This window comes from Cinclus cinclus, chromosome 2, assembly GCF_963662255.1.
Source record: "Cinclus cinclus chromosome 2, bCinCin1.1, whole genome shotgun sequence".
NCBI lineage: Eukaryota > Metazoa > Chordata > Aves > Passeriformes > Cinclidae > Cinclus > Cinclus cinclus.
In genome coordinates, this window is record NC_085047.1 from 27803937 (window position 1) to 27831429 (window position 27493).

General features: G+C 39.8%; 1 protein-coding gene across 1 annotated transcript; it reads left to right on the forward strand.

Moving 5' to 3' along the window:
* Positions 1–27160, forward strand: CFAP91 (cilia and flagella associated protein 91). The gene is made up of 15 exons (XM_062512906.1): positions 1–128; positions 2972–3055; positions 4330–4386; positions 5259–5440; positions 6147–6324; positions 6661–6818; positions 7054–7236; positions 7388–7530; positions 13681–13794; positions 16797–16868; positions 18177–18323; positions 20802–21023; positions 22262–22410; positions 23597–23688; positions 26907–27160. The coding sequence occupies exons 1-15, from the start codon at positions 1–3 to the stop codon at positions 27158–27160; spliced, it is 2163 nt and encodes a 720-aa protein (XP_062368890.1).
* The last annotated feature ends 333 nt before the right edge of the window (positions 27161–27493 follow it).

The window sequence follows — 27493 nt, forward strand, 5'->3', positions numbered from 1 at the left end:
ATGGCTACTGGACTGATCCATTTCCCAGCCTGCAGTTTGTGCTTCAAGGGTGAAGATCCAGTGCCTGCATATATTGGTCAAAGATGGAGGACTCAGCAGCGCCTGGAGGCTCTTCAGCAGCTTGCTGTGTAAGTGTTCTATGATTGGACAATTTAAAATGAACATACAAGCAAAACCAACAAAAAGCCGTGCACGCTGAAGTGGAGATGACTGCAATTTGCTCCTACTTATATTTCCCTTGAAATTAAGAGATTGCAGCTGTTGTGGAGTATGGTTACCCATCTGTTTCTTACAGGGTGGATGTTTCACATTTCCTTCATCCCTGTGCTATCTGCTTTGCAGCGCTTGCCATGAAAAAAGGAAAGATATTTCAATCTCTTTCAGATCAGATGAATTATGAAGACTTCAGTGATTCATGTGTGTTACTTCAGTGTTAGTTCTTTGATTTTAGTCCTTGCAGTTGCAGTTGGTTAGGTTGCTTTTGCTGCTCCCTTGAGGGTCCTTGGGGCCTGAATGGGGACACCACATTTGTAGTGCAGGGGGTTCTTAGTTCTTAGGTTCCTGGCATCACGATTTGGGTTCTGATTCAACAGATATTAAAAAAAAAGTTTATATGTTTTGCCACATCACAGGTGTTTTTAAGTCCTCTTGTAGCTGTATTCAAGACTACAAGTGTCAGCCTAGGCTTTTGTTTTTGAAGGTTCTTTCTGCTTTAAGCAACTAACTTTAGACCATGGGCTTTTCAGATGGTGCTTGCTCTGGGGTTGCTGGTAACTGAGCTCTACCACATGCCAGACAATAATCAAAGATGCTCAAGAGTGATGGAGTGGATTTCACACCTGATTTTGTTCAGTTTCAAAGGCATATTCTAATAATAATAATAGTAATAATAATAATATTGAAGTATTTTTTTCTTAATACTATTTTCAGTGTTTCAAACTGTCCCCAGCACATGAACACCTCAGTGGCTTCTTATATTTTGCCTGCTGTTCTCTAACAACTTGACACCTGCACTGCTTTTAAATTGATTTACATTTCAACAACATGTATTTGCAAAATGTCTTGCAATTAACAAAATAAAGAGAAATACATCCTCTCTGTTTCAACCTGCAGTGATTGACATTGCTGCAGATACAGAAGACAGAATATTTCCCAGCTGTCTTCTCAGTAGTTGCATTGCCTCTGCAAGGTTACTGGGAATAAATGCTCATTTATTTCAGCAAAGTCAGCAAATATAAGTCAAGGACATGCAAGAGGCAGGATCTGTGGAATAAAAAGGGCTATTTCCTTGGTTTCCCATTGTGCCTATAACTATACCATAATAGGATGAACGGTTTATGGTAATATAAGAATAAGTGCCCACCTGTACTGAATGAAACACAAATCCATCTGGATGGAGCAGCAGTCTGATACGTAAAGAATCAGCTAGTGGAACTAGCCATCAGCTCAATTAACTCATTTGAATTACAAACACAACTTTACAATTATAGGTTGATTAGTGCTGAGCAAGTATATCAGGTTACAACACTGCATCTCAGAACATTCCCTTCTCATTTCTTATGTGATGTGACTGAAAGCCTTGGGAAGAGATGACTTTAAACTTACCTTGGCAGTAAATTGTGTGTCACGGGAGGTTAATGAAGCATCTCACTCTAAGCTTTCCTGTGGCAGGTAGCCATACTGTGCCTCCACAGATTCCACAGCACAGTTTGCAGGAATTAGATGAGGGCTTGAAAGACAACTGATCTCAGCTCTGTTTTGATCTCAGCTGTCAAGCAATGTTTTGTTAATTGTATCTCTGTAAATACACCTTTGTAATTAAAATTAGGCATCAGCACCCAACCCCAGCACCCACAAGCCCATACATCTTGAGGTCAGAATTTGTACATGTTGCCAGAAATGAAAATTATAGAAAACCTGGCCTTCAGGACTTGCCATATACATAGCTCAAAGAAATAAAATCATTACAGAATCATAGAATGGTCTGGCATGCAAGGGACCTTAACGATAATGCAGTTCCAATCCCCTTGCCATGGGCAGGGATACCTTTCACTCAGAGCACCATCCAACCTGGCCTCAAACACTTCCAGGGACGGGACATCCACAACTTCTCTGGGAAGAACTTCTGGGTTTTGTCTTTAACAACTGTGCAAGTTAAGAAGAGTAAGACTGGAGTATAAGCAGTTATCAGTGAAATCAAATAGCAATCCTGATTAATAGCTTTCCAGTTTCTCAGTCCTACCCATTATCTCAGTAACTGCCTGTTTTCCACATGATCTTCCAAAGCCTTAAAAATAAATTCTTCAAGATGTTATAGTGAAAAATTTAAAGTCTGCCTAATTTAAATTCAAAAGGTGTGTGTGTGTGAATGAAGTGTTCTTGCAAAAAATATGGCTGTTCCAGTGTTTCCAGACAAAATTTTGAAACATTCCCATGATTGTCCTAATTTTTCTCCTTTACTGGAGAGCTCAAATTGAAATTGCTGATTCTAAATTTTTAAACGTTTGCTCAAAAATCTCTCTATCTGCTTTTCAAAGGCAGAAAGTGTCTTCATTGCTCATTCTGTGTCTTTACACATATTCGGGAAGTGTTTCACTTGCAAGATAATGAGCTTGCTCCCCCCACTTCCAATAAATGTAGTTTCCTTTACAAAGTCAAGCATGTACAAGTGGTTAATCCTTTTCATAAAAAGCTCGTAAGAAAGTTTTAATAAGGGCAGCAAAGACGATTTCTTGACCACACATAGTGGGAAATATACATAAAGTGCCAGACTGTTTTGCTACATAGGTAAATATGAAAAAAACAAACAAAATATAATTGCTTGTATAAGTGTGAGGCTTGGGAGGAATTCATAATGTGCATGTTGGATAGTATAACCAGAGGGAAGAGAGAGGGAAAAAAAAGGCATAAGGAGAAAAGATAACTGCTCTGAATGTACTTCCTAAATGATACCCTGTATTTTGACTTTCAGAGATCCGTCTTCTCTTCAGATACCTCAAATTGTGTATGAAGATCCTGAAGTTGATGGAAGAAATCGCTACAAGTATTTTGCACCGTAAGGAACGAACTGATTTGAAACAGGGTTCAGTTTGTTTCTGTGCATTTTCACGAGTACCTAAGTAAAGGCCAGAGCATTATTTTTTCTATATTTTCTGTCAGTTCTTTGATCAGTTTTTTAATAAAATAGAAAATTGTAATAGTAACAAGGTCTTAAAACACAAGGTCTTTTTAAATTCACACTGTGACAGAATTTCAGTTGTATGTTACCATATAAGCAAATATATCAGACATTCTGTATTTAATAAGAAAGCTTTGGGTTGTAGATCATCCTGTGCAAAGGAAGAAGATATTTACAAAGCCAGTGTGGTTCTCCAGACCCCTAGAAAGGTGTTGCCTTAAGAAGGAACCTTTTAACTCCCAGTTTCTACCAGGAGCAGAAAGGGAGTAAAGGGAAGCCTTGATTAACTTTTCATCCATGTCCCCTACTGCAGGACTGCTGTGCTCCTTCCAGAAAGACACTGCAGGTCAGCAATGGACTCAAGATCTGAACCAACAGCTACTATACAAACATTCTTGACTTAGTCACATACACTTTGAATTGCATTCATTATTTTACCCAGCAGCTGTTGGCCACTATGTTCACTTTAAATATAAAAATATTGCCAAGTTTATTAACCTGAAGTCTATTATGGCTCCTTTATTAACAACTTTAAAAGAATAAAGATGATGTTGTCTTCTGCAATATGAAATTAAACTTCAAAGTCTCCCAAAGGCTAAGGGAAATCAATAGAGAACTGCAATATGCAAACTGTAAGAATTCCTAGGAAGGAATTATTAATCTGTAGTGGAGGCCTTATCACTTTCATGATACCTCATAAAATATTGCATAAAAGGAAACAATAGAATTAGGTAAATCCAAACCAGCTTATCAGATGATTGTAGGATTGAGTTAAAGGATTTCAAGCAGTTACTAATAAAACCACAACTCTTTCAAAAAAGTGACAGGTGAAAAAATTAAGCTAATTAGTGAAATATACACAAAATGTTGGCAACACAAAAACTAACTTTAATAATTGTCTTGTTTTGTCACTCCACTTTCTGCTTTGACTTAAGAATAACTCTTAGTCCTACTGGTGAAACTTCCTCTGTTCCTCCTTAGCTATTAAAGAGTTTCTTAATATTCAGGCACAATTCTTAAACATGCAATTAACAGAACCAGAGTTTTGGAAAATCAGTATTAACTCTACTGAATTTAGTGGACTGCAGTTTTTCTTGACCATAATGATCTTTCATGTTCATTCTTGTCTTACTTCCATTCTCTCTTTTCAGACCTCTTAAGCTGCCTCCAGCAGGTGTTCCAGAAGCTGTTGCTCATACAAAGACAGAGTAAGTAGTGACTTGTGGAAAATTACTGCTGTAATGGGTAGCATCTCACAGAAAAAGATCAGGAAACTGTTTAGCTGGTGACCACTATTTTTCATAATGAACCAACAGGAAAAGCTTGTTAAGAGGTAAGGTGCTGTTCTCATCATTGAGAATTCTAGAGGAAACAGGTGATGGGCTGTTTCAGAATTTGCTTGCAGTATTTAAGTGGTGCTTTGTGAATAAAGGACGTGCCTCTAGTGTTTTAAGACTGAAACAGAGGCTTGAAACAGAAAGAATTCTGGAAGAGATACCATTTCAAAGAAGATTCTCTAGTAGAGCAATATTGTTGGAAAATCTGATATTTTATTACAATCTCAGTGATAGGCGTTGCTCAGAGATGTAGAGCATCCATGATGTACTCTAATGTGGTTTTCAGCAGTATCAAATTTTGAGGTCACATAATAAAATTCAGTTCCTAGTAGAGTCAGTGGAAATTGCATGTGCTTGTATCAGAATTAAATTTTTATTCTGGAATTGTTGGAAAGAGAAACACGTAAACTAAATTGAAGCAGTCCTATTTCATTTTATTTCGATGATTTTGTATCCATTAAAGGCAATGCTTTGGAATGGATCCATAGAGAAGATTTGTATTTAATAATGATGAGGGCTCAAACTAGAAGATTTCTGGATTATTTACTTAAGGAGGGTATTTCAGACTCAGTATAGCCTCAGTCTGCTTTTGCTAAAGATAATGGATTTAACATCAATGGGAGTAATGTTAAACTGAAACATATTTAAGACTCCCACCTTTGACTGATGTATTTCTAGTTTGCTTGCTTGGAGTTTTTTTAATGAATGTGACCAATCTTCTTCAATCTTGCACCTGTTTTTAGGACAGAGTCGCATGTCCAGTCAGCTGCAGGAGAAAGCCAGGTCTTTGGCCTCATGTTCCGAACTCTGGGGACCCAAACAGATTATAGGGATGGTGAAGCACAGACACATCCCTATTCCCCTGTATATATAGTTCGCAGTGGCTCAGTCCCTGAAATTCTGACACTTGCTACACTCACTTGGGGTGAGTTGTGAAAGTAAGATAAATTATAATAATCATGTCACCTCTTTAGCAGGAAGTTCTTTTCTTTTCAATTTCAATTTTCAAGTCTGTTGCCAGCTTTGGTGGTCCTTTTTGTGTGCATTTGGGGCAATTATTTTATCTGTTTCTAAAATAAGCATGATACTTCCCTACTTAATGGTGCTATTCTGGGGTATTTCATGAAGAGTTTTGAAGCCAATTCAATATAAAAAGGTCATGTTTCATAAATGTGAACTAGGAACCGTTTTTCCATTTACCCACTGTTCTTCAGCTGCTCTGAGTTGAACATTGTCTAAAAAACTGTATGAAGACTGCTGCCCTGGAACATACCTGTGATCCTCATCTCCCAGTGTCTCACCTGTAACGATGATGGACACTGCACATGCCAAAGAAAGTACTCATTCTCAGAAAGTATCTTCCTAAAAAAGCTTTTCTCCCTTTGCATCCTGCAGTGGAAGAATGAAATGCCAGTGTTAATGTGCACTGAACTGTAGCAATTGCAGGTTTTAACATGCCTCATACTGTAGAATCTCACTGGCCTTAGAAGTATTTCCTTCTGGCTTTTGACAGTTCTGCTTGTGTTTAACACATGGGCCTGTGCCCATCCAGCCCTCTCATACTTTTTGGTGGTGGCTATTTGTAGGATTTGCCGATCTTCTAAAGAGCTAATGCTTGTTGTCCCTGAAAGGTCGGGGGCTGCCAGCAGGACAAGCCGAGATGGAGATTATTGACCGCATCCGGGAAAAACACGCTTGGGAAGCAGCACTGCCACCCATGGACAGTCCCTCAAATGTTACTAAAAGGTTGAAGATGATGGAGGCCATGGAAATGAAGGAGTGGGCCTATAGAGAAGAGGAAATAGATAAGTAGGGGTCCAATTATACTCTTTTATTTCTTTTAATTATTGGCTGAATAGAGGAGGAGCAAGAAGGTTTAGGGGATTGACTGAAGGCTACAACAAGCCTTCTATTTCTGTGAAAATACTCTGATTTTGGGAAGGGATGTTTTTCTTAAATTTAATCTACTGGTCTGCTACCACGATACATTTTACCAGTGCTTAACTCCCTTTTTAAAATAAAAGATTGAATATGAGATATGCAATATGAGCTATTTGTAAAGGTATGTAGGATTTGATGGTGACAGCTTAGTACAGAACACTGCAGAGTACACTCAATACTGCCTGACCTTTTCTTTCCTTGCAGATTGCAGAAGGTTCAAATGGAAGTCTTTAAGAAGCTCCTGCAGAGGCAAGAGGAGAATCAGAATGAGCTGGATGCCATGCGCTTGTACAACCACTGGCAAAATCATCAGAAGGCTAAAGAAGAGAAAATAAGAAAGATTCAGCGTGACTGTGCATTGAGTAAGTCTGCAAAACAGGAAGAGAGGGGTATGAGATAGTTTTCAGACAAGCCATTTCTATTTACACTAGGTTACTCAAAATGAAATAGGTTGCATCCACAATATCAATGTGCATGGCCAGCATTTGGTCTGTCATATTTTTATTTTATCTAGCAAAAGCTCTTGTGAATTTATAAAGATAGGGCTTTTATAGAACTATTTATGTGAACCATCTCACATTTGTATTTCCTTTCCAGTGCTCAGGAAACTGATATCTAAGAGGAAGAACTGGATGGGAAAGCTGGAGAGACGAGATATCATCAAAGAGTATAATGACTTTTCATCACAAACATATGGTCCTTTGTCTCGAATTGGTTTTTTCCCAGACAACAATTCTGACTACTATGTGGTGAAAAACTTCTATCTTAACACTGTTGCAGGTAAGGCATTTTGGAAGACTTAGTCATGGGAAATACTTACTTGAGATATTAACAAAATTCAAGTTTCTCTCCCCATCACTCCACTACTTAATCATTGTTTGTATTAAAATCCTTGTATGTATTATAATCTTTCTTCATATTATAATCTTAGGATTGTGTGAACTGGAAAAATCTGTCCAGCATTCTATCTCCCAGCTCAAGATAAAAGCTCCAAAACCTAAATGCACTGTCACTAAGACTGGCTATATTAGAAGGTCAGGAAGACTAGAGGCAGTCCTGGCACAAGTTCACCAGGTATGAAACTGCATCCAGCAGCATGTCAATTCCTCTTAGATTTGAACTGCTCATAAATGCAATTGGGAAGATGTAAAAGCTTCTTCTCAATTTCCCGTGCTGAATTCTTAGTCTGTAAAACAGCTTCTCGGACAGAATGGATCAAACATGCAGACTGTTGTAGGTTTGACCAGTGCTGATCTGATACTCAGCCCATCAGTACTCTCACTCCTGCTTCTGCTCCAATCCTATAGAAAACAAGCACAAACAAATCTGTATTCCTACAGATCAGGTATTTGAATTGGAACATACTATGTCAATTTGAAAATCTCACCCTTTTCTCATTCTCGTGCTCCATTTTGTAATACACTACTGGCTACACTGTCAAGCTTCCAATAATTAAAGAAAGCAAATCTGGATTAATATTCTAAAAATTTTGTACATAATTAAAAAAGTACATTTTAAGTACATATTGTAAAAACATCTGCAGCAAAGCATGATTAAAATGACCCCACTCATAAAGTCAGGTCACGGTGGTGGATGCATATCACTGTTGTTCCCTAAGAACAGCATCTGATTTACAAACATGCTAATTTTGTATGTCTTAATTTATCACAAATGTTCATGCAGATGAGGTGTCCATATATGCAATTAACCACCAAGGAAAGAATGCCTCATTTGCATCTGCAATCACAATATTTGTAAATTATGTGTACTTTTAAGTACACTTCTTGTGATGCTGTTGAGGGTTACCTTCATGTAAAATCAGCAATATTCTTGGCTGCCTGCCGTATCTTTGGAAAATAGTGACTCTAATTTGTAAAGCTTGGCAACTTTCACTTACATTTATATATTTTTATATATGTATGTATATATGTATGTATGTATAGCTCTTTTGGTTTAGTGTAATAATAATTTCAAAGCAGACAGTAACCTGCTATTGCAGAATTTTAAATGGAAATGTTGCTCTCAAAAATCAATCATATTATCTTCAATTCAAATTTTTCTGGATCTTGTAAAGAAGAAATATTGCATCTCATTATTATCCAAAAAGAAAATTTTCAAAGAAAATCTTGAGTGTTTTAGGAATAGTTCAAGGGTGAGGACAAAATTTATAGTTTTAAATACACAGAAGTATTGAAGGGGTTTGAGTCTGGGTGGGTTTGCATTAAATTCAAGAAGTAATTGTGTAATCTGCATCATAACATGGTTCTCATTGTCAGCAGAATTTTAGTCAAAACTTTTGGAGTTGAATTCCAGTTACAACAATTGTATTCTGTTTAAAATACTTCTCATGATTTGAAAGACTGCGGTGAAGTGTTCAAACTGTAGCCACAGAGAAGTGTGAGCAGTCGAATGCTGGCTGCTTATATACAGCAATGTCTCTTAAAAAAACCTGGTAGACAAAGGAAGATGGAATGCAGAACAGATGCAGACAATTCTGCACATTTTCTTTCTTAAATTGGTGTGGATCACCTGGTCTGTATTGATTTATAGCAGCTGAGAGGCTAACGTAGGTAATAGTAATTTCCCCACCACAAAAATCCCAAATGTATATTCTTTTAAAATCACAAACCATTTCCTTTGCAGGCAAAAATTATAAAATAAATCCATTATGCAAAATTTAACTGCTGCTTCTAGATGTACAGAATTAGACACCAGACTGGTTGGTCCAGACAAGCAGAAAGTACTGACACTGTAAAACACCCAGACTGCCTCAGCCACTGTTAGATTTAAACAAACTTGCTGTTCAGAGGATCAAGAAATGACTGTCCTAATTAGCTCTTGAGCTCTGTGGTGCTGTTCCTGGTCATTTCTCCCATCAGAGGCTTTTGATTATGACGTTTGATGGCTATAGCATGTTCTGGCTTAGCAGAGTCTTGCTGACAGGTCCACCTCAAAATGCTGCTGGAGCTGTCAAAAACAGACCAGTAAAGCATGCAGAGTACTTGCATTAATAGAATTTAGAAGAATCCTCCCTGAGAGAAGCTCTCTTACCACTTGGAATAAGCAGTCCCAATTGTGCTAACAAACCTCCCATCACACACAGTAGAAAAGAAGTTTAAAACAGGTAATTAGGGATCATCTTACAAGGGCACTGTGTTGCTTTGCCTTTTTTCTACAGCTGAGTAGCTAGATCAGTTTTTTCTATTCTAAAGCTTTATTTTAGTGCTCTTGTAGCACACTTAATCTATAAATACTCTCCCACAATCCTAGAAATAAAGTGGAATCCTGGAAAATTCAGAGAGCACATGGAGATCTAGCTCTACAGCGAGTTTTAAAAAATTTTTCCTGGATGATCTGGAGGAAAGTGACAGATATAGGAGGAATGCTAGATATTTGCATTAGAAGTAGTTAGTTTTAATAAAGGAAGTTTCCAAGGCTTGCTTCTCTGGCCAAACATGAGGAAAGATGGATGAGTTCTCCTCATTAAATTCCTTTTTGTTTGCCATATTGAGGGTATTCCTAACATTAAAGCTTTTTTAGAAGGGATAAGCAATAATGCAAGTAACTACAAAAAGGATCTGTGTCCTCCTAAGAACAAGAACTGCTTTTTCAGACATGAAACTAAGCCAAAAAGAAGTGATTTTAGAAGCAGACTTTTTTTAGGATCATCCTGAAACCTTTTGCACAAGTGTTATGTACACTCAGTAGTCTTTGAATAATTCTCTAAAATAAGATAAAATGTCAGAAACAGGAGTGACCCCAAATTTACAGTAAAACCAAAAATCTTTATCTTAAGCCAGATCAGTAAAAGGACAAAGAAAGATAATTCCTAGCACACACAGATAACAGTGCTTTAAGGAATGCAAATGAGCCATTATATAGATAGCCTAGTATGAAAATCCAAGGCATTAAGGACATTACATACCAATACAGATAACTACTGCAGGGAATAAGAGGTAAGTAAATACAACAGGGAATGCAGCAGGTGGTAGAAGACATCCCAGTGCAGAACAATACATGACTTTAGGCAGACTGTGCTCTGGTGACTCAAGAGGGGTGAAGTATCAGATAGTGTCAAAGTGTTGGATCAAGATGAGGTCAGAACCAGAAACTTCTCACCTCAGCATTAAGTACAATTCTCACCATGTCTGTTTTCCTGTATCCAGTTGCTGGAAAGAGGTAGAAAAGTAGACGGGCCAAGAATGTCTCTGCAGAAAATCTCTGCCAGTTTCAAAGCATAGGAAAGGCTGTTTAAGCAGTTATTTCTTCAAGAACAGATCTCCACAGAGTGTTAGTTGGCTCATGCTCAGACAGGCTCCGAGAGCTTTTATGTCAGTCTTGATCAGCCAATATGCAGCAGCCATGCTGCACAGCTAAGCAGGTTGGCAGCCTGTCCTCGACGATCTCCCTGAAAGGGGGCTGTAGCCAGCTGGTGGCTGGCCTCTTCTCCCAGGCAACCAGTGACAGAACAAGAGGGAACAGTCTTAAATTGCACTAGGGGAGGTTTAGACTGGAATTAGGAGGAATTTCTTCACAGACATTGACATATACATTGGAATGGGCTGCTCAGGGCAGTGGTGGAGTCGCAGTCCCTGGAGGTGTTTAAAGAAAGACTGGACATGAAAAAAAAGACAGACTCAGTGCCATGGTCTGGTTGCCATGATGGTGTTCAATCATAGGTTGGTGGTGCTCAGTTGATGATCTCAGAGATCTTTTCCAACCTCACTGATTCTGTGATACTGTAATCCCACAATTATCACTTGCAAGCAAAAAGAAAGAAAGAGAACCATGACTGTATACTTTGTGCCGTATATACGAAAATCAAATGTACCTAGGATCTTGTGGAATGGAGAGGACTGCAGAGAAGATAAGGGAGGAATCTAAAGAATGGATTGAATGATTTCTTTGATGAATGGAGAGCTGCTTCTTAAGTCATTACCATCTCAAGAGTCCTGTTTCTCTCAGAAGCTGGCAGAGAAGCCAGGGTGTATGGTGAAAAGCATGAGTGCCATTTGCTGTTCACTGCATTTTCCAGGAGGATCGAAAAGAGATTACTTAGTTCTTTCACCGTCCAATCCAATCAGATCCTACCTTGACTCTAACCTGAATAAAGGAATGTAGTCTATATCAGGAAAATAGAAGTATGATATGTAGGCAGTAGCATTTGGTGTATATTGCTCAGAAATTTAGCACTTTTATCTTTTAAAATCATGTACTTTTGTAGTGATTCTGGAGTCCTGGTGTCCCCATTTCTAAAAATGAGAACTTGTTAAGTTAGGCAGAACCAGTTAAGGTAAAATCCCTTTATTTTCTTCTTCTTTTCTTACATTAAAAATCTTAAAATAATTTAAAACATCAGATTAGAGAAAGAAAATGGTAAGCATTATTTTTTTACTTAGTAAAGATAGCCAAGCAGGCACTAGATAGTGCTGATATGAAAACATAAAGCCACTTCCAAGATCTGCAATATATCTCAAATCTACATTAATAAGGATTCCCTCTTGTCCAAATTAATAATAGAATTTTCTGTCATTAAAAGTTATTAGTCTGGTTATATTTTGTTATTCTGGTTAGCAGGAAACATTTTTGGAGGCCACAGTTTTATTAGAAAAATTCTTATGAAAGTGAGATTTTACTAATAAACATAGTAGCCATTGTTCTCAAAAGAGTCACAATTACAGCAGCTTTTTCTTTCTGCTTCCCTTGCTCTGCCATGCAAATCTCCTTGTAAATCATAGCCAGCACTGTTATAATTTTCATACTAGAGAACTCTAAGGTCTTCACATACAAAACATAGTTCAGAAAATGTCTCAACATTTTTGAGCTATGATCATTTCACATGGCTGAAAAGCAGTTAATAGGCTCTGATTCTTGCATTATTAATATGGACTGTTTAAGAATTTTTCAGTAATAAAGTATTTTATCCCCTCCATCTAGAAACTTCTCCCCTTTCCTGGAGCAATTCATTATCCTGACCTGAAAGATCCTACATGCAAGAAGGGTTTTTGTACAATGGCTGCTGGAGTTTCAAAACTTCATTAATTTCACAATTAAATTTTGTGCAAATGCCATCAGTTTCCTGTTACTGGAGAGATAAATTCAGCATTGAACGTTTTTCTAAAGTTTTTCTTTTGATTTCCCTTCCTGGAAATGCTGTATTTGAACATTTGAAAGAGAGAGAGTGGAAAAAGGAAAAGGCACACTTTCCCTTGCTGAAATATGATCTTTCAATAATAAAAACTAAAAATCCAACCCATACAGTAGTAGGATTATAGTTTTGAAGGAGTGTTAAATGGATATACTCCCTTTCCTTTCTTTGCAAGCCAAAATGTGATGTCCTGCAGCAGGCAAGCATTGTCATGCAGTTGGAAATGCTTATCTGAATATCTAGTTCTAAGGGGCTGTCAGTGGGAGATTGGCAGGACTTGGACTTTTTTTTAAAACAGTTTGAAAATGTCTTGAAAAAGCTGAAGCTGTGGTGGCACTTCCACTCTAGTCTGTGACAAAGTGTGTCATTTGCCACCAATCAGCTGCAAGCAAGAGAAACCCACACTTAATGGGCTTTTACATTTTCTTGGTAGAAGGAAGTTTTTGGGCAAGACAGTTTCTCTTTTTCCCCCAGTCTACCTGTACAGTTGCTGTGGGTGCCATTGTGCTGCTGGGTTCTTGTAGATGAGCAGAGCAGAGTTCCAAAACATATTTTGCTAGAAAGGGGTCATTTGGTTCAGTCTTGTGTAGTAATAGCCTATCATACAAAGACATTTCACTGTCACCAAACAGTGACAGTACCCTCTTCAAGTGACCCCTTCATAAAATCTCCTGACTGTGTAACATTTCTCAGCCATAGTAACAAGCATTACCTAGCATTAAAGGCAAAGAGTTATGGAATTCTTAGAAAATTAATTATTTGAGAATTAGAGATGAAGTTCATACCCATTTTAGATTAATTTTAGGTGACTCACAATTGCTGATGACTTATTAGTAAACTCCTGCTTCCTTCTTAGATATGATTTTGACATTCCCATCAATGTCTTTTGACCAACCAATATCCTCATCTACTGACCATACTCAGTTTTTCAGCTGATGTGCAGTAAGAAATGGAAGCCACAAGAGCTTTCAGCTCCCTGTAGTCAGTGTGGTCAGTAATAGTCATCATCTAGAGGACTGGCCTTGTTATGTTGTTCTATCTACCCATGTTCTCATTAAATTGGATATCTTTTGTAGGCACTGCTGGAGAAGAATGAAGTCAAGGAGCCAAAGAAGCCTCCCCCTGTCCTTGAAAAAGTAGAAAGCCCTGTTCCTAAGCCACCCACTTTAATCCTGGAAAAGCCATCAACTGTAAGTGAGCTGGTTTTAGCACTTCTTTCCTTGTTGATTCCTCATTGTTTCCTACACTGTTGTTAAAGGAATGCTCAGGGAATGAAAGAAGGGAGCTTTATCTTTTTTGTGTACATCCATGTTAAAAATAACCATTGTTATTTCTTATGATTCTCTTAGTTTCTATTCTGTAAGGATACTAGCAGCCGAAGATTTGGAAAGAATTTACAGTATCCGTTGGCCAAATCCTTCAATAAATTTTATTTTATTAAGACATAAATTAGTAGACATGTTATTCCCTTGTTCCTGGGGAAGAAAAAGGCATCATCATAATCTTCATCATTATTATTATTACCATTATCATTATTATTCAGTAGCTTCCAACCTTCTGATCTGACAATACTGTCATAATCCAGTGAAGCAATTAAGTTTAGATTTACTGAAGCCAGAGAGACATTGACTGCTTAGCACTGAACATGCACTTCATTAATTTTCTGGAGTAAAGCTCTTGTCATCATGCAGGATGCAGTGTTTGATGAGCATGCACCAGTTCACAGATAATGATTCTCCTGCAGAGATTGAAACAGCAGTAATGATGTGTCATGGAGGCTGTGATATGCGGTAGGAAAAAAATTACTTTTTAGGGGAGCTGCAACTTCCTTTCCTTTCTTAAAGTAACATACTTAAGTGCTGGTTGCCCCAGTGGACTGTTTTGTCTTCTTACTAACCCCATTTTCCTGATGTACTAAGAATAAGACAGAATTACAATTTAAATTTGTGAATTTAAAAGTCACACAACCATGAAAGTGAAGAGAGAAAGTCTTATTAAATCATCTGTGCTGCTGTGTTCCTTTGTGCAGTATGATATTCTGTGGTTTTTGCAGTCTATTTTAAGATGACTGGAGCAAGAATTTCTTATTTCCTTGGGGAAAGCTTTCCACAGCTTTACCACCTGCTAAGCATTGGATACTGTATTGCAGTGGTGGGTTTACACTGTTTAGGTTTACCAGTTCGGCAGATTTTTCAGTATTTTGAGGTAACATAAAGAAATCAGAAAAATTTTTCTACCACATGCTGACATTCTTGAGTGTGTTTACAGATTATAGTTGGGGTTTTTTTAAGAATTCCAACACAACAGAATTCCATCTTCATCAATTTTGTCAACATTTGGTTTATTTTCAATAATTTTTATGTGCGCGTACATAAAAGATGGAGCTCTCCAGTGAAGTTCCATCTGTAAAATCAGGCCACTTGAGCCCCTGAAGAGCAGCACTAACATCTCCTGCCTTGCCAAATCCAAGTAAGGTTTCTCCTACCAGGTGACTCTGAGGAGCAGTGAAGACAAGGCTCTTCCCTGTTGTTAATGTTTCCTTCCTGAAACGCACCCATGTGAGTACCAACTGCTAAGTGCTTCCTTCTGGAACTGAAGGTCTTGGAAAGAAACCATGCCAGAAGAAAGTGGAGAGAATGGAGGCACTACTGCAAGCGTTCTCACCATCTCTCCCCCAGTCATTTCTAATGGACTTAATAATCACAACAAACTCACAGAGCACCTCTGGATTCCTTCATTACTTTATGACTTTCTTCCAGCCTCCTCTAGTTAGCAGCTCTCTCCTAGATTCTTCTATATCCTTAATTTTCCTTTTTTTTTCTGCAGGGCATGATAAGCTTTTCATCTCCCCTCATTCTTTCCTGCTGGTCTGTAGCAGGCAGATGGACAAGCTGATTACACTTGCTAAGGCATTATTTGCAGCATTCAAAAACAGAAGTATGAAAAAATGCTTGTCATAAAAATTCAAACCTAATCTTAGTTAATAACACACCAAGCAGTTTGGCTTACCAGTATGTGTTCCTTCACCATCTCCAAAACTGTCCTGAATGGATTTCACACTGTAGCCAGTTGATGTGGTAAAGTTTAGCTCTCTAGGACTGAAAATTCATCCCTTCTTTCCAGAGAAGAACATACCAAATCACAGGTCCTCTCGCTGGTTATGCATTGCTCCTCCTGGGTGCTGGTATGGAAAGGCAGGAATGCTTCCTTTTGCATTTGGAAAACTCAATTCAACACCTAAGAAAGAACAGATAACTGAGATTCAAGCCCACACAGCTTCTCTCATCCCACACTCTTCTCTGTTTTTTCAGCACTTCTTAAATACCACATGTCAATGCAGACCTCATAGGTTCTTTATTAAAAAAACCCATGCTTCCAATTTTAGGATTTCTTTTTATCTTTCCCAGGCACCCAACAGACTTTTTTCCTTTTCCTACTGTCAACTCCAAACCAGAAAACTCCTCACCTAGAAAAAATGTTGCCATCTGTGCTTCATCTACTTCCTCTATTTAAAATAAGCCCATTTTTTTACCTTCTGTGGTCATGTTCCCTTTACCACCATGCTCCATCATTTTTCCAAGTTGGTATCAATCACACAATGCTAGGTCAGTAAAGTTCTCAAAGAGACAAATCACAATGGACTGTGGTTAATTTTACTTCCAAACTATCACTTTCTGAGTCTTAAATTTACTGAGTTACTCTGATAAAGATCAGCACTGGAATAAATATCAAAAGAAAAATTGTATATGTTTCCTTTTAATTTAAAACCCTTTTTCATGGTTTCATGTCTCTTGGACATATTCTGTCCTCTTAGTGTCTTGTTAAATTAGTGTAGCTGATGCTCATTTTGCAAACTTAGATTCAGTCAAGCTACAAATAGTACTTAAAAATCCATACAGTAATTTTCTACATCAACATCTCCTTATCAATAGGTTCTCATCGCTAAAGACCCTCTAAAATCTCAGAGAGAATCTAATTATACAGCCTTTCTTCCCCATCCTTTATAAAACATGGGAGTACATGTTATTCTGACTCACCTTCCTTTCCCTAGAAATTAAAAGAATGGTGTTCAGAAACAACCAAGAAAAGACAGGATATGAGTTAGACTGTTTAATAGTTAGACAATCTACAGAAATCCCAGTCTCCAAAGAAATGCTTAATAATTGTGTGGGTATTTGTTATGTTTTGGCAGCAGGAAGAGGAAATGGACCTGGCAGTGATCTGTCTGCAGAAGTTGCTCCGAGGCAGGGCTCTTCAGAACATGGTATTCTGTCTGTTTATGTCAGTTTTCAGAATGATGGTGGGAATGACTGATTGCAAAGGGTGTTTGCAATCTTTCTTCCACAGCCCTAATCAGGGGTAGTGAGGCTCTTCATAGCAGAATTACTCAAATAGCAAATTCTAGACTAGATCTGGACCATGAGTACATTGTACCATGATTATGCCAAGGTCCCAGGCACAAAAAATGTCCCACATCTCAGCAGGACAGCTTGTATTACATACCATCTTTCTGGTTTCCACTGGTGGTGAACTGGACCCCAAATGAGGAGCAACTGAAGCCTACCACTGTGATGTGCAGGACCCATCATTCTGCTTTCAGGGGAACAGAAGGGGGTCTAACTAAAAATTAATTCATTAGCCATGCCTGGTGGGCTTTATATTAAGCAAGTCTGTCACTTGTGATCAGACCAGTTCTGAAGGTTTGTTTCCATGTCCACAAAGAGTACAATTGGTGCTCTGTCTTGCAGTAACTATTTAATGTTTTGAAGTGTTCCCATGCAGGACCCTGAGCTTTAGCAAACAATATGATACTGTGAAAGTGGCTTGAGGTGGAATAAAGACTACCCAAGTGTTCTCCAGTTGTGTGATGATCTCTGAGAAGGATGGTTGAGGCCAATGAAGGACTGTTGACTTCCACAACATGAAATGTCCCACCATTCTAGGAATCTTCTTCCAGCTACTGCTGGATCAGAAATATATTACTGACATGGAGAATAACACAAGCAGGGTTTTGTGATCTTTTGTTGCTCTTGGAAGTCCTATTGGAAGAGAGTAGGATTGAAAGTAAAACAGTGTCAGGGAGGGCTGGGCCACATAACCCCATAACAGGGATGGCAGCAGTTTCAGCAACCTCCCCACCAATTTATGGCTTTGGGCTGTTGCTGTGCTCCCTCAAAATGAAGGTTAGAGGACAGGAGATGCTGAAACACTGAAGCTTTGACATTGAGACTGATATAACAGAGTATGCAGAAGACTATTACCTTTTTGACATAGGTGGTGGTGTTCCATATTCCAGTGGTTTGAGTAAAGCCAAACAAAATAATAATAATAATAATAATAATAATAATAATAATAATAATAATAGTAGTAGTAGTAGTAACTACTAAAATATTTTTTTTTAAATAGTGGATTTACCTGACAGCTGTAGTGTTTGCCTAAATGCAACGACAAATTTGTTACAGAGAACTAGCTGACCTTGCAACTTGGAGAAAATGGGTGTGCTCTGCTGGCAAAAACATGTTGCTCTATATTCTCCATTTAATATGTTCAGTTGTTTACCTTTATTTTAAAGATGTTTGAAGGGAAGGAGAAGTGCCTGGATCTGATCCAAGAGCTGCGCACCACTCACGTGCTCCAGGAGGATGGACAGCTGCTCTTGAAGGCACAGAAGCAAATGACACTGTCTTTACAGCAACAGCATGACTCACAAATGCACCAGGTTTGCTTGCATAGATGGGAAGGTTGATTCACAGCTCTGTCCTGACCAGACACTCTGCGCTTGCAGTACCACAATACTTCCACATTTAATTTTTTATGTTTTCTATTATCAACAGAACAGAAGGCATCCCAATAGCAGTAAAGCTCTCCTAGCACAGGCCAAGCACTGAATGCCTGAGGGACTAAAATTGCTCTCTCACTGCTCTGGAGGCTCTGGGGAATCTCAGAAACAGACTGAGGCACCCTGACCACAGCTGCTATGCAGGCTGTGTTTGCTTTGTTTGCAGACAGAGAACTTATTTATATTTGCAGAGATTTGGACAAACGGCAGTGTCAGATGAGTTTTCCCACATTTCAATCGACTTGACTAGTGCTATGACCTGGTATCACAATACGTGCTTGTCTCTCACATCTGTCAGATATTTTCCGAGTGTTTGTTACTGCTTTGTCATTTTCCTGTCCCTTTTCTATTTTGGCACCCTCTCAGGCTCCTTCTCACACATAAAACCTCACAAAGGAAGCCAAAGCCAACTTACTTTGTAAATTCTACTGGACTCAAGACTTGTAGAACCTTAGGAATGGTGACACGTTGAAGTACCTGCCACTCTATGCAGAGCAAAGAAATTTTGGGCTCCATTCTCTGCAAAGCATCTAGTGAGAGCCAGGGATACAAATTCCCATCCTGTTTCCTTACAGTGCCACAACCTTCCAGAGCAAAGTGAATTAAATGGCAGATGCTGATTGGGAGTGGATTGTAAATAATTTTGTACAGAGTTCACTACATTTCATAGAATACAGTATCTATCACATTCCTGCAAGTTTTCTTGTAGTTTTTACTGCTCTGCTGTTTTTACGATGACCAAATTGCCTATGAGGCAATTTGGCGGCTTCCATATTGCAGTAACAACATCCCCTGGGAAGTTTACCTGGTGGAGATGAACTGAGACCACTGTTTCCTGCTGGTTGGGCAGCAACAAAATTTCCCCCTAGATCTCAGTAAAAATTGAACCAGGTGACTGTGATTTATCATTTAGCATTTCCAGATCCTCCCTCATGCACAGGAAGCCCAGGTATGGAATGCAGGAATACAGAATATTTCTGCTGAGGAATTAAGAGAAGAATAAAAGCCTTAGGCATTTGAAACTTGCAGTGCTCCATTTCTTCTGGAAGCCCAGGTGAGAGTGAAGGAGAAAGAAGTTCAAACACCATAATGACATTCATAGAGGAGAGAGAGCAAATGGTAAAGATGCTGACCTCTGATCTCAAAATTTCCTTTTTGGAGAGCCACTATCCCCCTCTGCTGGTATCGGCCTCCTCTACTCTCACACTTGGGTTTTTTTTTACTGTTTCTGAAGGTTCACAGTCCAAGGCTCAGGTTTTCAAACATTTTGAACTTCAAAACTTTCTGGAATGCGTGTGCAGGAGTTTTCTATGTGTGTGGCTATTTCAGAAAGTCACTGATGACTCTCAGTTCTATAGGGTTTGGTGGTCACAGGTTTTTTTTTTCAGGTTTTTGACCATTTCAGAGTAAAAGAAATGCTTCCTGCCAAAAGAGCATGGAAACTCCACATAACAGAGTCAAATATGAGGAGTTGAAAATTTTTGACCCATATATAACAAAAATCTAACACAAGAGTGTTCCTGAGTTGTTTTCCTCCATTTCACACCAGTTTTATATACAGCACCTGGAGCAATGAAGAGGAGGGAGCACTTTAGTCTTATGTTCTCCCTCCCTGTGGGGTGCAGTTCCTGCATCACCCTCTTCCATCTGAAACACCTGTGGGCTAAGTGCTGTCACATCTAGATGTGTGCAGCATTGACAGTCCCACTTCCTTTGAAACACTGTTTGGGCAAGTGGTACAGCTGTATAAGAAAGCTGATTTATTATTACTTGCCTGGGATATTTCAGCTCCACTTCAACTTTTAAGTTTAGGTCTATTCTGTAACTGCCTGCTTATTTCAACAGCACACAGCATCCCAGCCAGTTCCAGACATTCTCTCCTGCCAAGGCTGTGGCTTCAGTGTCCATTCTGGAGATAATTCCCCATAGATCTTGTCTCTTTCTGTAGTTCAATCACACATACCCAACTCATAAAACAGGATGTGCTTAGAACAAGGAGTGAATGGCGCAGTAATCCTGAACACCTGGAATCTTGTCTCAACTGTTACAGACTTTCATTTGCAGTTCTCATTTGCAGTTCTGAAAACTTAATATAATTATTATCTGTTTAAATTTGTCAGCAGTTAGTAACTTGTACAATTTTAGGTTCAGTGCCTGAAGCTGCAGGTACTTACAGTTGAACTGTGCAGAGAACGGTCAGGGCACGTAACGCATGAGGAGTGCCAAACTCCTGGAACTGTCCCATGGCTGGTCTGAGTGGATGCTGCAAAGCTATCTCAGATGCCTGTGGTAGTCCTGGGGCTTTGTACAATGTTCCTGGGGTTTGTTACAGAATTATTTTCATTTTTCTTTTGAAAGCTGTCAGCACTGGAAAGAGACTTGGCCACGGTAGAAGGAAGGACACTGGCGAATGTGCTTGATTTTCTGTCCAAAGAGCTAGAGAGGCTGCAAGAAGAACAGAAGATCCATGCTTTGATCATGCTGGCTGAGAGGCAGAGGTGGATGCGGGAAGCAGAGGAGAGTGGACGGCGGCAGCTGGAAGAGAGCCGGCGGCAGGAGGAAGATGAGCTTTTCAGACAGGCAAGGGGGAGACTGGTGGGACGATAAGCAGTTTGTAGGAGCTGTCTCCTTGTGTGAAAGTTGAGATGGATGGGACTGCTTCAGCGCTGACTTTGGTGATTGCTAGTTTTAAAATTGAGGGGGAAAGCTTCGTGAAGAGAGGGTGATTGCTTCCTAAGGGAGTCATGCCCATTAAACTAAGGATGATCTGAATACCTCTACAGACAGTCCTATTAGGCCTGTCATGAGTGGGTGTAGGTTTCTAAATTTCTCCAATAAGCGCCTGTAGAGAACAGATGTACCTAGATCATCTCTAGGGATAATGTTTTGTCAGCACTTGTTCTGCCCAGCAGAACTATTGGGTGCTTTTCCAGGAGGGATGTCTCTAAGCAAGGGTTTGGAAAGATTTTGCCCCCCTTGAGCCCAAGTGAACTGCAGATAACAAGAGGTACAACATTTATTTTGAAGTAACAATAATAGATAAAATAACCTTGAAATCAAGAAAAGAAATACTGAATGACCATATTCCATAAGTATTATATAGTCCTGTTCCTATTTCCTAGCTCTTGACTGCATGAAGCATATTTCTCCCCGTTGAAAGACATGAGTGGGAGTCTAATTGACTAAACCAATAATTTTCAAACTTGGTGGGAGGTGGTTAATACCAAAAAGGTCTAGCATCATGGTTGTTTGTTTTTTTAATTTTAGCTTCTCATTTTTTCTGTATTTCTGAGTGGTAAGCAGGTAAGGTCAAGGCACCATAAGCTTATGCCTTTCAGATTAGCAGAAGGAAAACACCCATTTCTAGATTCTCAGCTCTACCACCATTATAAGGAGACCAATAATTTTATCTTGTTTTTTTACTGGCTTGATGGAACTTTATCCTTCAGGGTTTGCTTGAATGAAAGCTGATTTATTTACTGAAGTCAATACCCGTGATCATTACTTGGCAATTGTTGCTCAGGGGACCGTGAGAACTGAGGGAGCAACTGCCATTGCATTCACAGGACTAACCTGCTGCACCAGAATTGGATCTGTGAATTAGTTTTCTTTCACATGCACTTGTTCAATCAGTTCTCAGAAAGAATTACAAGAAAATAAGTTTTTACAGAAAGCATCTCTGAAAACAAATCTTAGGTTGGCATGCCTGAAACAAAGAGTCTTGTGAAAATCTGTTGTTCATGCTTCTCTGGAAATCTTCCACTATGCTCCTGGTGCAGCAATAAGTAGAGGAACAATATCTTGGTGTTTTTTTCTAGGTGGTGAATGTTCAGGAGAGAACTATTGACACCTACTTGGAAGATGTTATCTTGAGTAGCATGGAGAGGACAGCTGAAGAGCAAGCCAGGGAAGAGGTTCAGCAAAGGGCTGTAGAAATCAATGACATAGCTTACGAAATGGAAAGTCGGTAGGTTATTGAACAGCACGTGAGGGGCTGTTCACAGCAGTTATACCTGACCATGTGCATCTGTGGCTGTGTGCATCATCCAAACCATGGGAAGAGCAGAGCAATGCTGCTCCTGGTCGCTTCATTAGTATGGCTGCTGTATGGGAACCACACTGTTCCTACCTGCTACACACATGTAAGTCCATCAGAGCCTTATTTCCATAAGCGTGTGCCAGGTTCCCTTTGCAAATCACTTGTGTAATCTGTGAATCACCCTTTTTAGATTTCTCCACATCAGTGTGAGGCTGTGACTGAGCTTTAAGTGAATCTGGGAACTGCCTAAAGGATTATCCATTCATACGGATCCTTTCATTTATTTACACTACTACAGAAAATCCATTTCAAAGAGGTCTTAAAAGATACAGCTATACACAGCCTTTCATTCTGAGGTAGCTGTTCTCTAAGGAACTGCCAATTTCCATGGAGGTCTCTCATATTGATGGCTGCCTGACAAGGCACTTTGAGTAAAGTAAGTTGTTGAGATCAGCTCAGTCTGTGTTTGGCTGGGCATCAGCAGTGAATAATTTTTAGGACCTGCCAAACTCCCAGTTCAGTTTCTATGCTCCTTTTTTGGAATTGAGCCATAAAAATCCCAATGATACAGTGACTCTCCTATGGTACAACAGCTGTGTATTTTGTATCTAGATAAATACAAGTAGAATGTTGGAATCCTTGGAGGAATGAAGCACAGATAATGCATGCAGTCCCTGGGCCAACTGGGAACCCACCAAACACTGGCATGGAAAAGAGCATGGGGGTCAGCCAAGTGCAGAGTCACAAAAGGGAAGAATTTAGCAAACTCAGCAATGGACCAAAGACTAAATTGACAAAGACACAAATCCTCAGCAATATATGTGTGTCTAATTCAGTTTGTCATCAGAGGGAACTGAGCTTCTCAGTTCCTTTGAGGATAAGGAATGTAAGTGATCCTGCTTTCCAGTGCACTCTTGAACACATTGGCAGTACAAAGGGGAATAGTCACACTGTCAGGTATTTGTAGGATAAAGAGAGACTCAGCTGGCCACTGCTGCCAAGACAATGCACTCACTTGGAAAGAGTGAGGATATTTACAAGGGAGACCTGTTTTTGCAGAACTGGTCTGGAGAGAAAATTAAAATACTGATACCATTGTGCCTTTGTCCTGTAGTCGAACTCGCCTACAGTCAGAAGAGATTGTAGCAGAGCTGGTCTATAATTTCCTGATCCCAGAAGCTGAGAAAAGTTTTATGAGAGAAAGAGGTAAGGAGTCCAGTAACTTAATTTTCTGTGTGAACTGGTTCACTCTCCTTATTCTAGCTCCCTGAAAGGAATGATGCAGCCAAGAGTTGTCTCAGTTTCCTGAGATTCCTTTTTGGCACTCTGCAGGTACAAAGTCAAGCTCTTTCACCCTTTTTTCACCGGTTTCTCATGAGCTTTAGTCTTTTTAAATGGTGACTGAAATTCAGACCTGCTGTAAGATCTGGTTTGTGCTTTTGCCAAGAAATGTTGGATCAAATAATCCTAAGGTACCTTCCAACCTGGTTTGCTATGATAAATGTGGTGTATCTGCAACAATAAAACTGCATAAAAAGAAGCAGCCCATTGTACACTCAGAAATAAACTGGTAAAAATATTTAAGTAGCATAGCTGTGAATTGTGTTATTATATGGCAATTTCTAGAACTGCAGAGGACTTTAGCAAGCAAATTATTTAAATATATGTCCTATATGGAAGGAAGGTTATATACTTTCCGGTGCTTCCCTCTCCTCCCCAGCTGGCTGAGAGCAAGAGGTAAAGTTTTAAGGTTGGCTGTAGTGGCATCATGTTGTAAGGAGATAACCTCAGAGTTGTAAGGGTTGTTTGACAGAAATGGAATGGCATCTGTCAAAATACAGAGGAAAAGGCACTGAAAACCTGTGTATTGCATTGAGTAATGTCATTGATAAGTAGCTGTTCCTAAGTGGGATGTTTTCACTGACCAGCACAGGTGGAAGACTGTGACTAAACCAGTCACCCACAGAAAGTAAATGTGACCTAAGCAAAGCAATCACATCACAACAGAGCTTGAAGGGGTCCTTGCCGCAGTGCACTTCTCTGCCTTGACAGCAAAGGCACTTAGTTCATTGCCTCTTTTATTGCTTTGTGAATGAAAACACAAACCCTGAGTACACATTTTGTGGTCTCTGAATTGTGCAGTCTTTCTTCTTCCTGGCTTCTGCCTTGCCACAATAACAGGACCTGTTCTGTAGATGGCAGTTCTGTTTAAGCTTAAATCAGCTCCCTTCACTCCAGCACTGCTTCTGCCAGCCTTCCAGACAGAGCAGGTGATGTAATTGTAGTCAATGGAGCCTGCAGCTCAGACACTAACACAGGTTAGCTTGTCTCAGAGAGGAGAGCAGAAAGAAGACCTGGAGATGGCTTAGCATTCTGGACTGAGGACATACATCAAAGCTCAAAATACATACTTGGCTTAAATGCAACAGCAGCTAATGAACAAAGCACCTCAGAAGCACTCCCAAACAGAAGAAAAAAATTTTCAGAATCTGTGCTAGCTACAGTGAGTTTGCCTGGAAAGCAGAGCTAGACCAAATTAAAAATTAAAGTGGATGCTGGTGGAATAGAGCAGTAGGCAATTAAGTAAGAGAGCTCGTTCAAATGCGATCAGGGGAAATTTGTCACAATATTCTTGTGATGGCAGAAATCAAATGTCAGGAAGAGACCTGGCTCATACTCTCTTCTGCTGTTGCTGCATGGGGTGGAGGGGGCTCCATTCACTAAAGACAGTTGAATTCTACCAGATGTACATTCTGATGAACACACCCTGCTGTAAACCTCCTGCACAGTGATACTTTCAGGGAAGCAGAATCATTAACTATTCCATAGAAATCCAAAGGAAATAGTATCAAGGAATTCCATTAGATCTCATAAACACATTAGTGTCTTGCATTTTTGTGGTGACTTTCAAAGCCTTCCCTATAGTGAGCCAAATTACTCATTATGAAACTGTGTTTTAGCAACCTGGCCCATGCTTGAGCATTCACCTTCCTTGAAACTATCAGGAAGTGATCTAAGAGCATGGTTATCTGCCCTGTCAAAGGAGAAAATCCATTTGTAGAACAAAGATTTGAGGGCCTGCAGGTTCAGTCTTTGCCTATAGTTTAGCTTCCCCTTAAATACCTCTGTTTTGCCATTACCTAGTTTGGGATTTTTTTTTCCTCCTCGTTCTGTTGCATTTTGATGCATAAAAGCAGGGATTATCCAATAGTGGCTCATGCTGAAAATCCTCTGCACCTCAATTCTGAACCTTGCCTCAGTGGAAGTAGAAGTCACTGTACTGATAGGAATGACCTTGCTTAGAAAAGGACAGGCACTCACCAATTTCAGCATGCTGTCCTTTAGGTGGAATTCACTGTGTATGGAGAAAGAGACTGCAGCAATTCCAGGAGAGTATTCCAAGTACAATTGATACAGTTGATGCAAACACAATCGAAGCCAAAATGCTTTGGGTAGAGAAACCTCTCCTGGGTATGAGGGCTGGCTGGTCAAGGTCAGCTTTTCAAATGCAAGTGAGATCCAGTTGCATTCATTGTTGACAAAGTGGACCTGGGAGATGGACAAAAACAGGGTGGGTTGGTAATGCTGAGTGACGGAGACAGGGATAGCAGAACTGTGTGCCAGCATGTAGGACACCAGTCCTTCAGATTCAGGGTCTTAAGTGCAGCTCAGCCTTGAAACAGGACAAAGTAAGTCTTGGACTTCTATAGGGAAGTGACAGGATAAAAGCCAGCCCTTGTTCCTGCATCATTCCTCACACCTTCCTTAAGGCACACAGTACTTCAATCCCCATGACTGAAATAAAGGGGGAAAGGGAGAACAAAGAATAGTGAAGAGCAATAAAGGGAGCTGTAGGGTGAACATTTAGGCTTGGGTAATTATTTCCCAGAAGGTGGGTTGGAAATACAAATTACTTTGGATGAAAGGAGGCAATCCTGCAGTAGCTGAGGGGAGGTGACAAGGTAGGTGACTTCATGTGTCATTTGTGGCTCTGAGTCTTATTTTGAACTCACTGAGTTTCTCAGTGCAGGTCAAATCCTGGCACAGGAGATGGCAGATTTCAGCTGGCAGATTTTAGGATTCTTCCAGAGACTGGCTGCAATTAACAGACACTGAAGGAGAAGTTATTTTAAAGCCTGCTAATATATTCTGGGCAGTTGATCCCAAAGCTGGGAAGGAGAGCACTTTGGCTGTGCTTCCCACTGTGGGGGCCAGTCTTCAAAGTGAAATGCAAAGTTGGTTGCTGCTATTAGGTGGCAGTAGAACACTTTCAGCCAAAGTTAGAAGGGCGTGATTTTTTTTTTTTTCTGAGACAGACTTTTCCACAGCTGCAGGATTGCTAAATGCTATTCCGTCCTTCTCCCCTACAGAGAACACTTTGCTGTACATTTCCAAGTAAAAACCTTACCTCTTTTTCTGCATAGTGAGGCAGTCCCAAAGAAAACACATCTACGCTGCTCATCGGATCATCCACAGGGACACAGAGAGGGGTCTTGCTGATCTGACACCGCATCAGGAAGCATCTGCCGCCAAGAGAAAGGAGGATTCTCCTCCTGGGACTGCCAGCACAGGTCTGAGTGGGACAGCTACTGAACCAAGTGCAGCTGACAGCACTCAGCCTGCCACAGTTGCAAGTGAACTTGAACAAGGCTTCCACAAGGATCCTACAGCCTCCTAGGACAGAAGATGAGTGAAGTGAGTTTCCCTTCTCCTCTGTAATTTGAGTTCAGAGCATGGTGAGGGAAAGGGAAGCACTTATATTTACTTTTTCAGGGCACCCTGAATGGAAAGCCCTCTCTCTTCTTTGGACTGTCCCTCCTGCTGCCTGCCAGCAGTGTGTCCTGAACCATTCTGTATACATTTTGGTGTGGCAGCTTCCTCCACTCTCTCCCCAATTTTCTGTGGACTTCATTAGCTAATTTTTCTCTTCTGATTATTTAGAGAAGCTTGAGTAAGAGAGCAGTGTTAGCATTCCTTGTTTATTTTCCTGGCACAGACCAATAAAAATCTG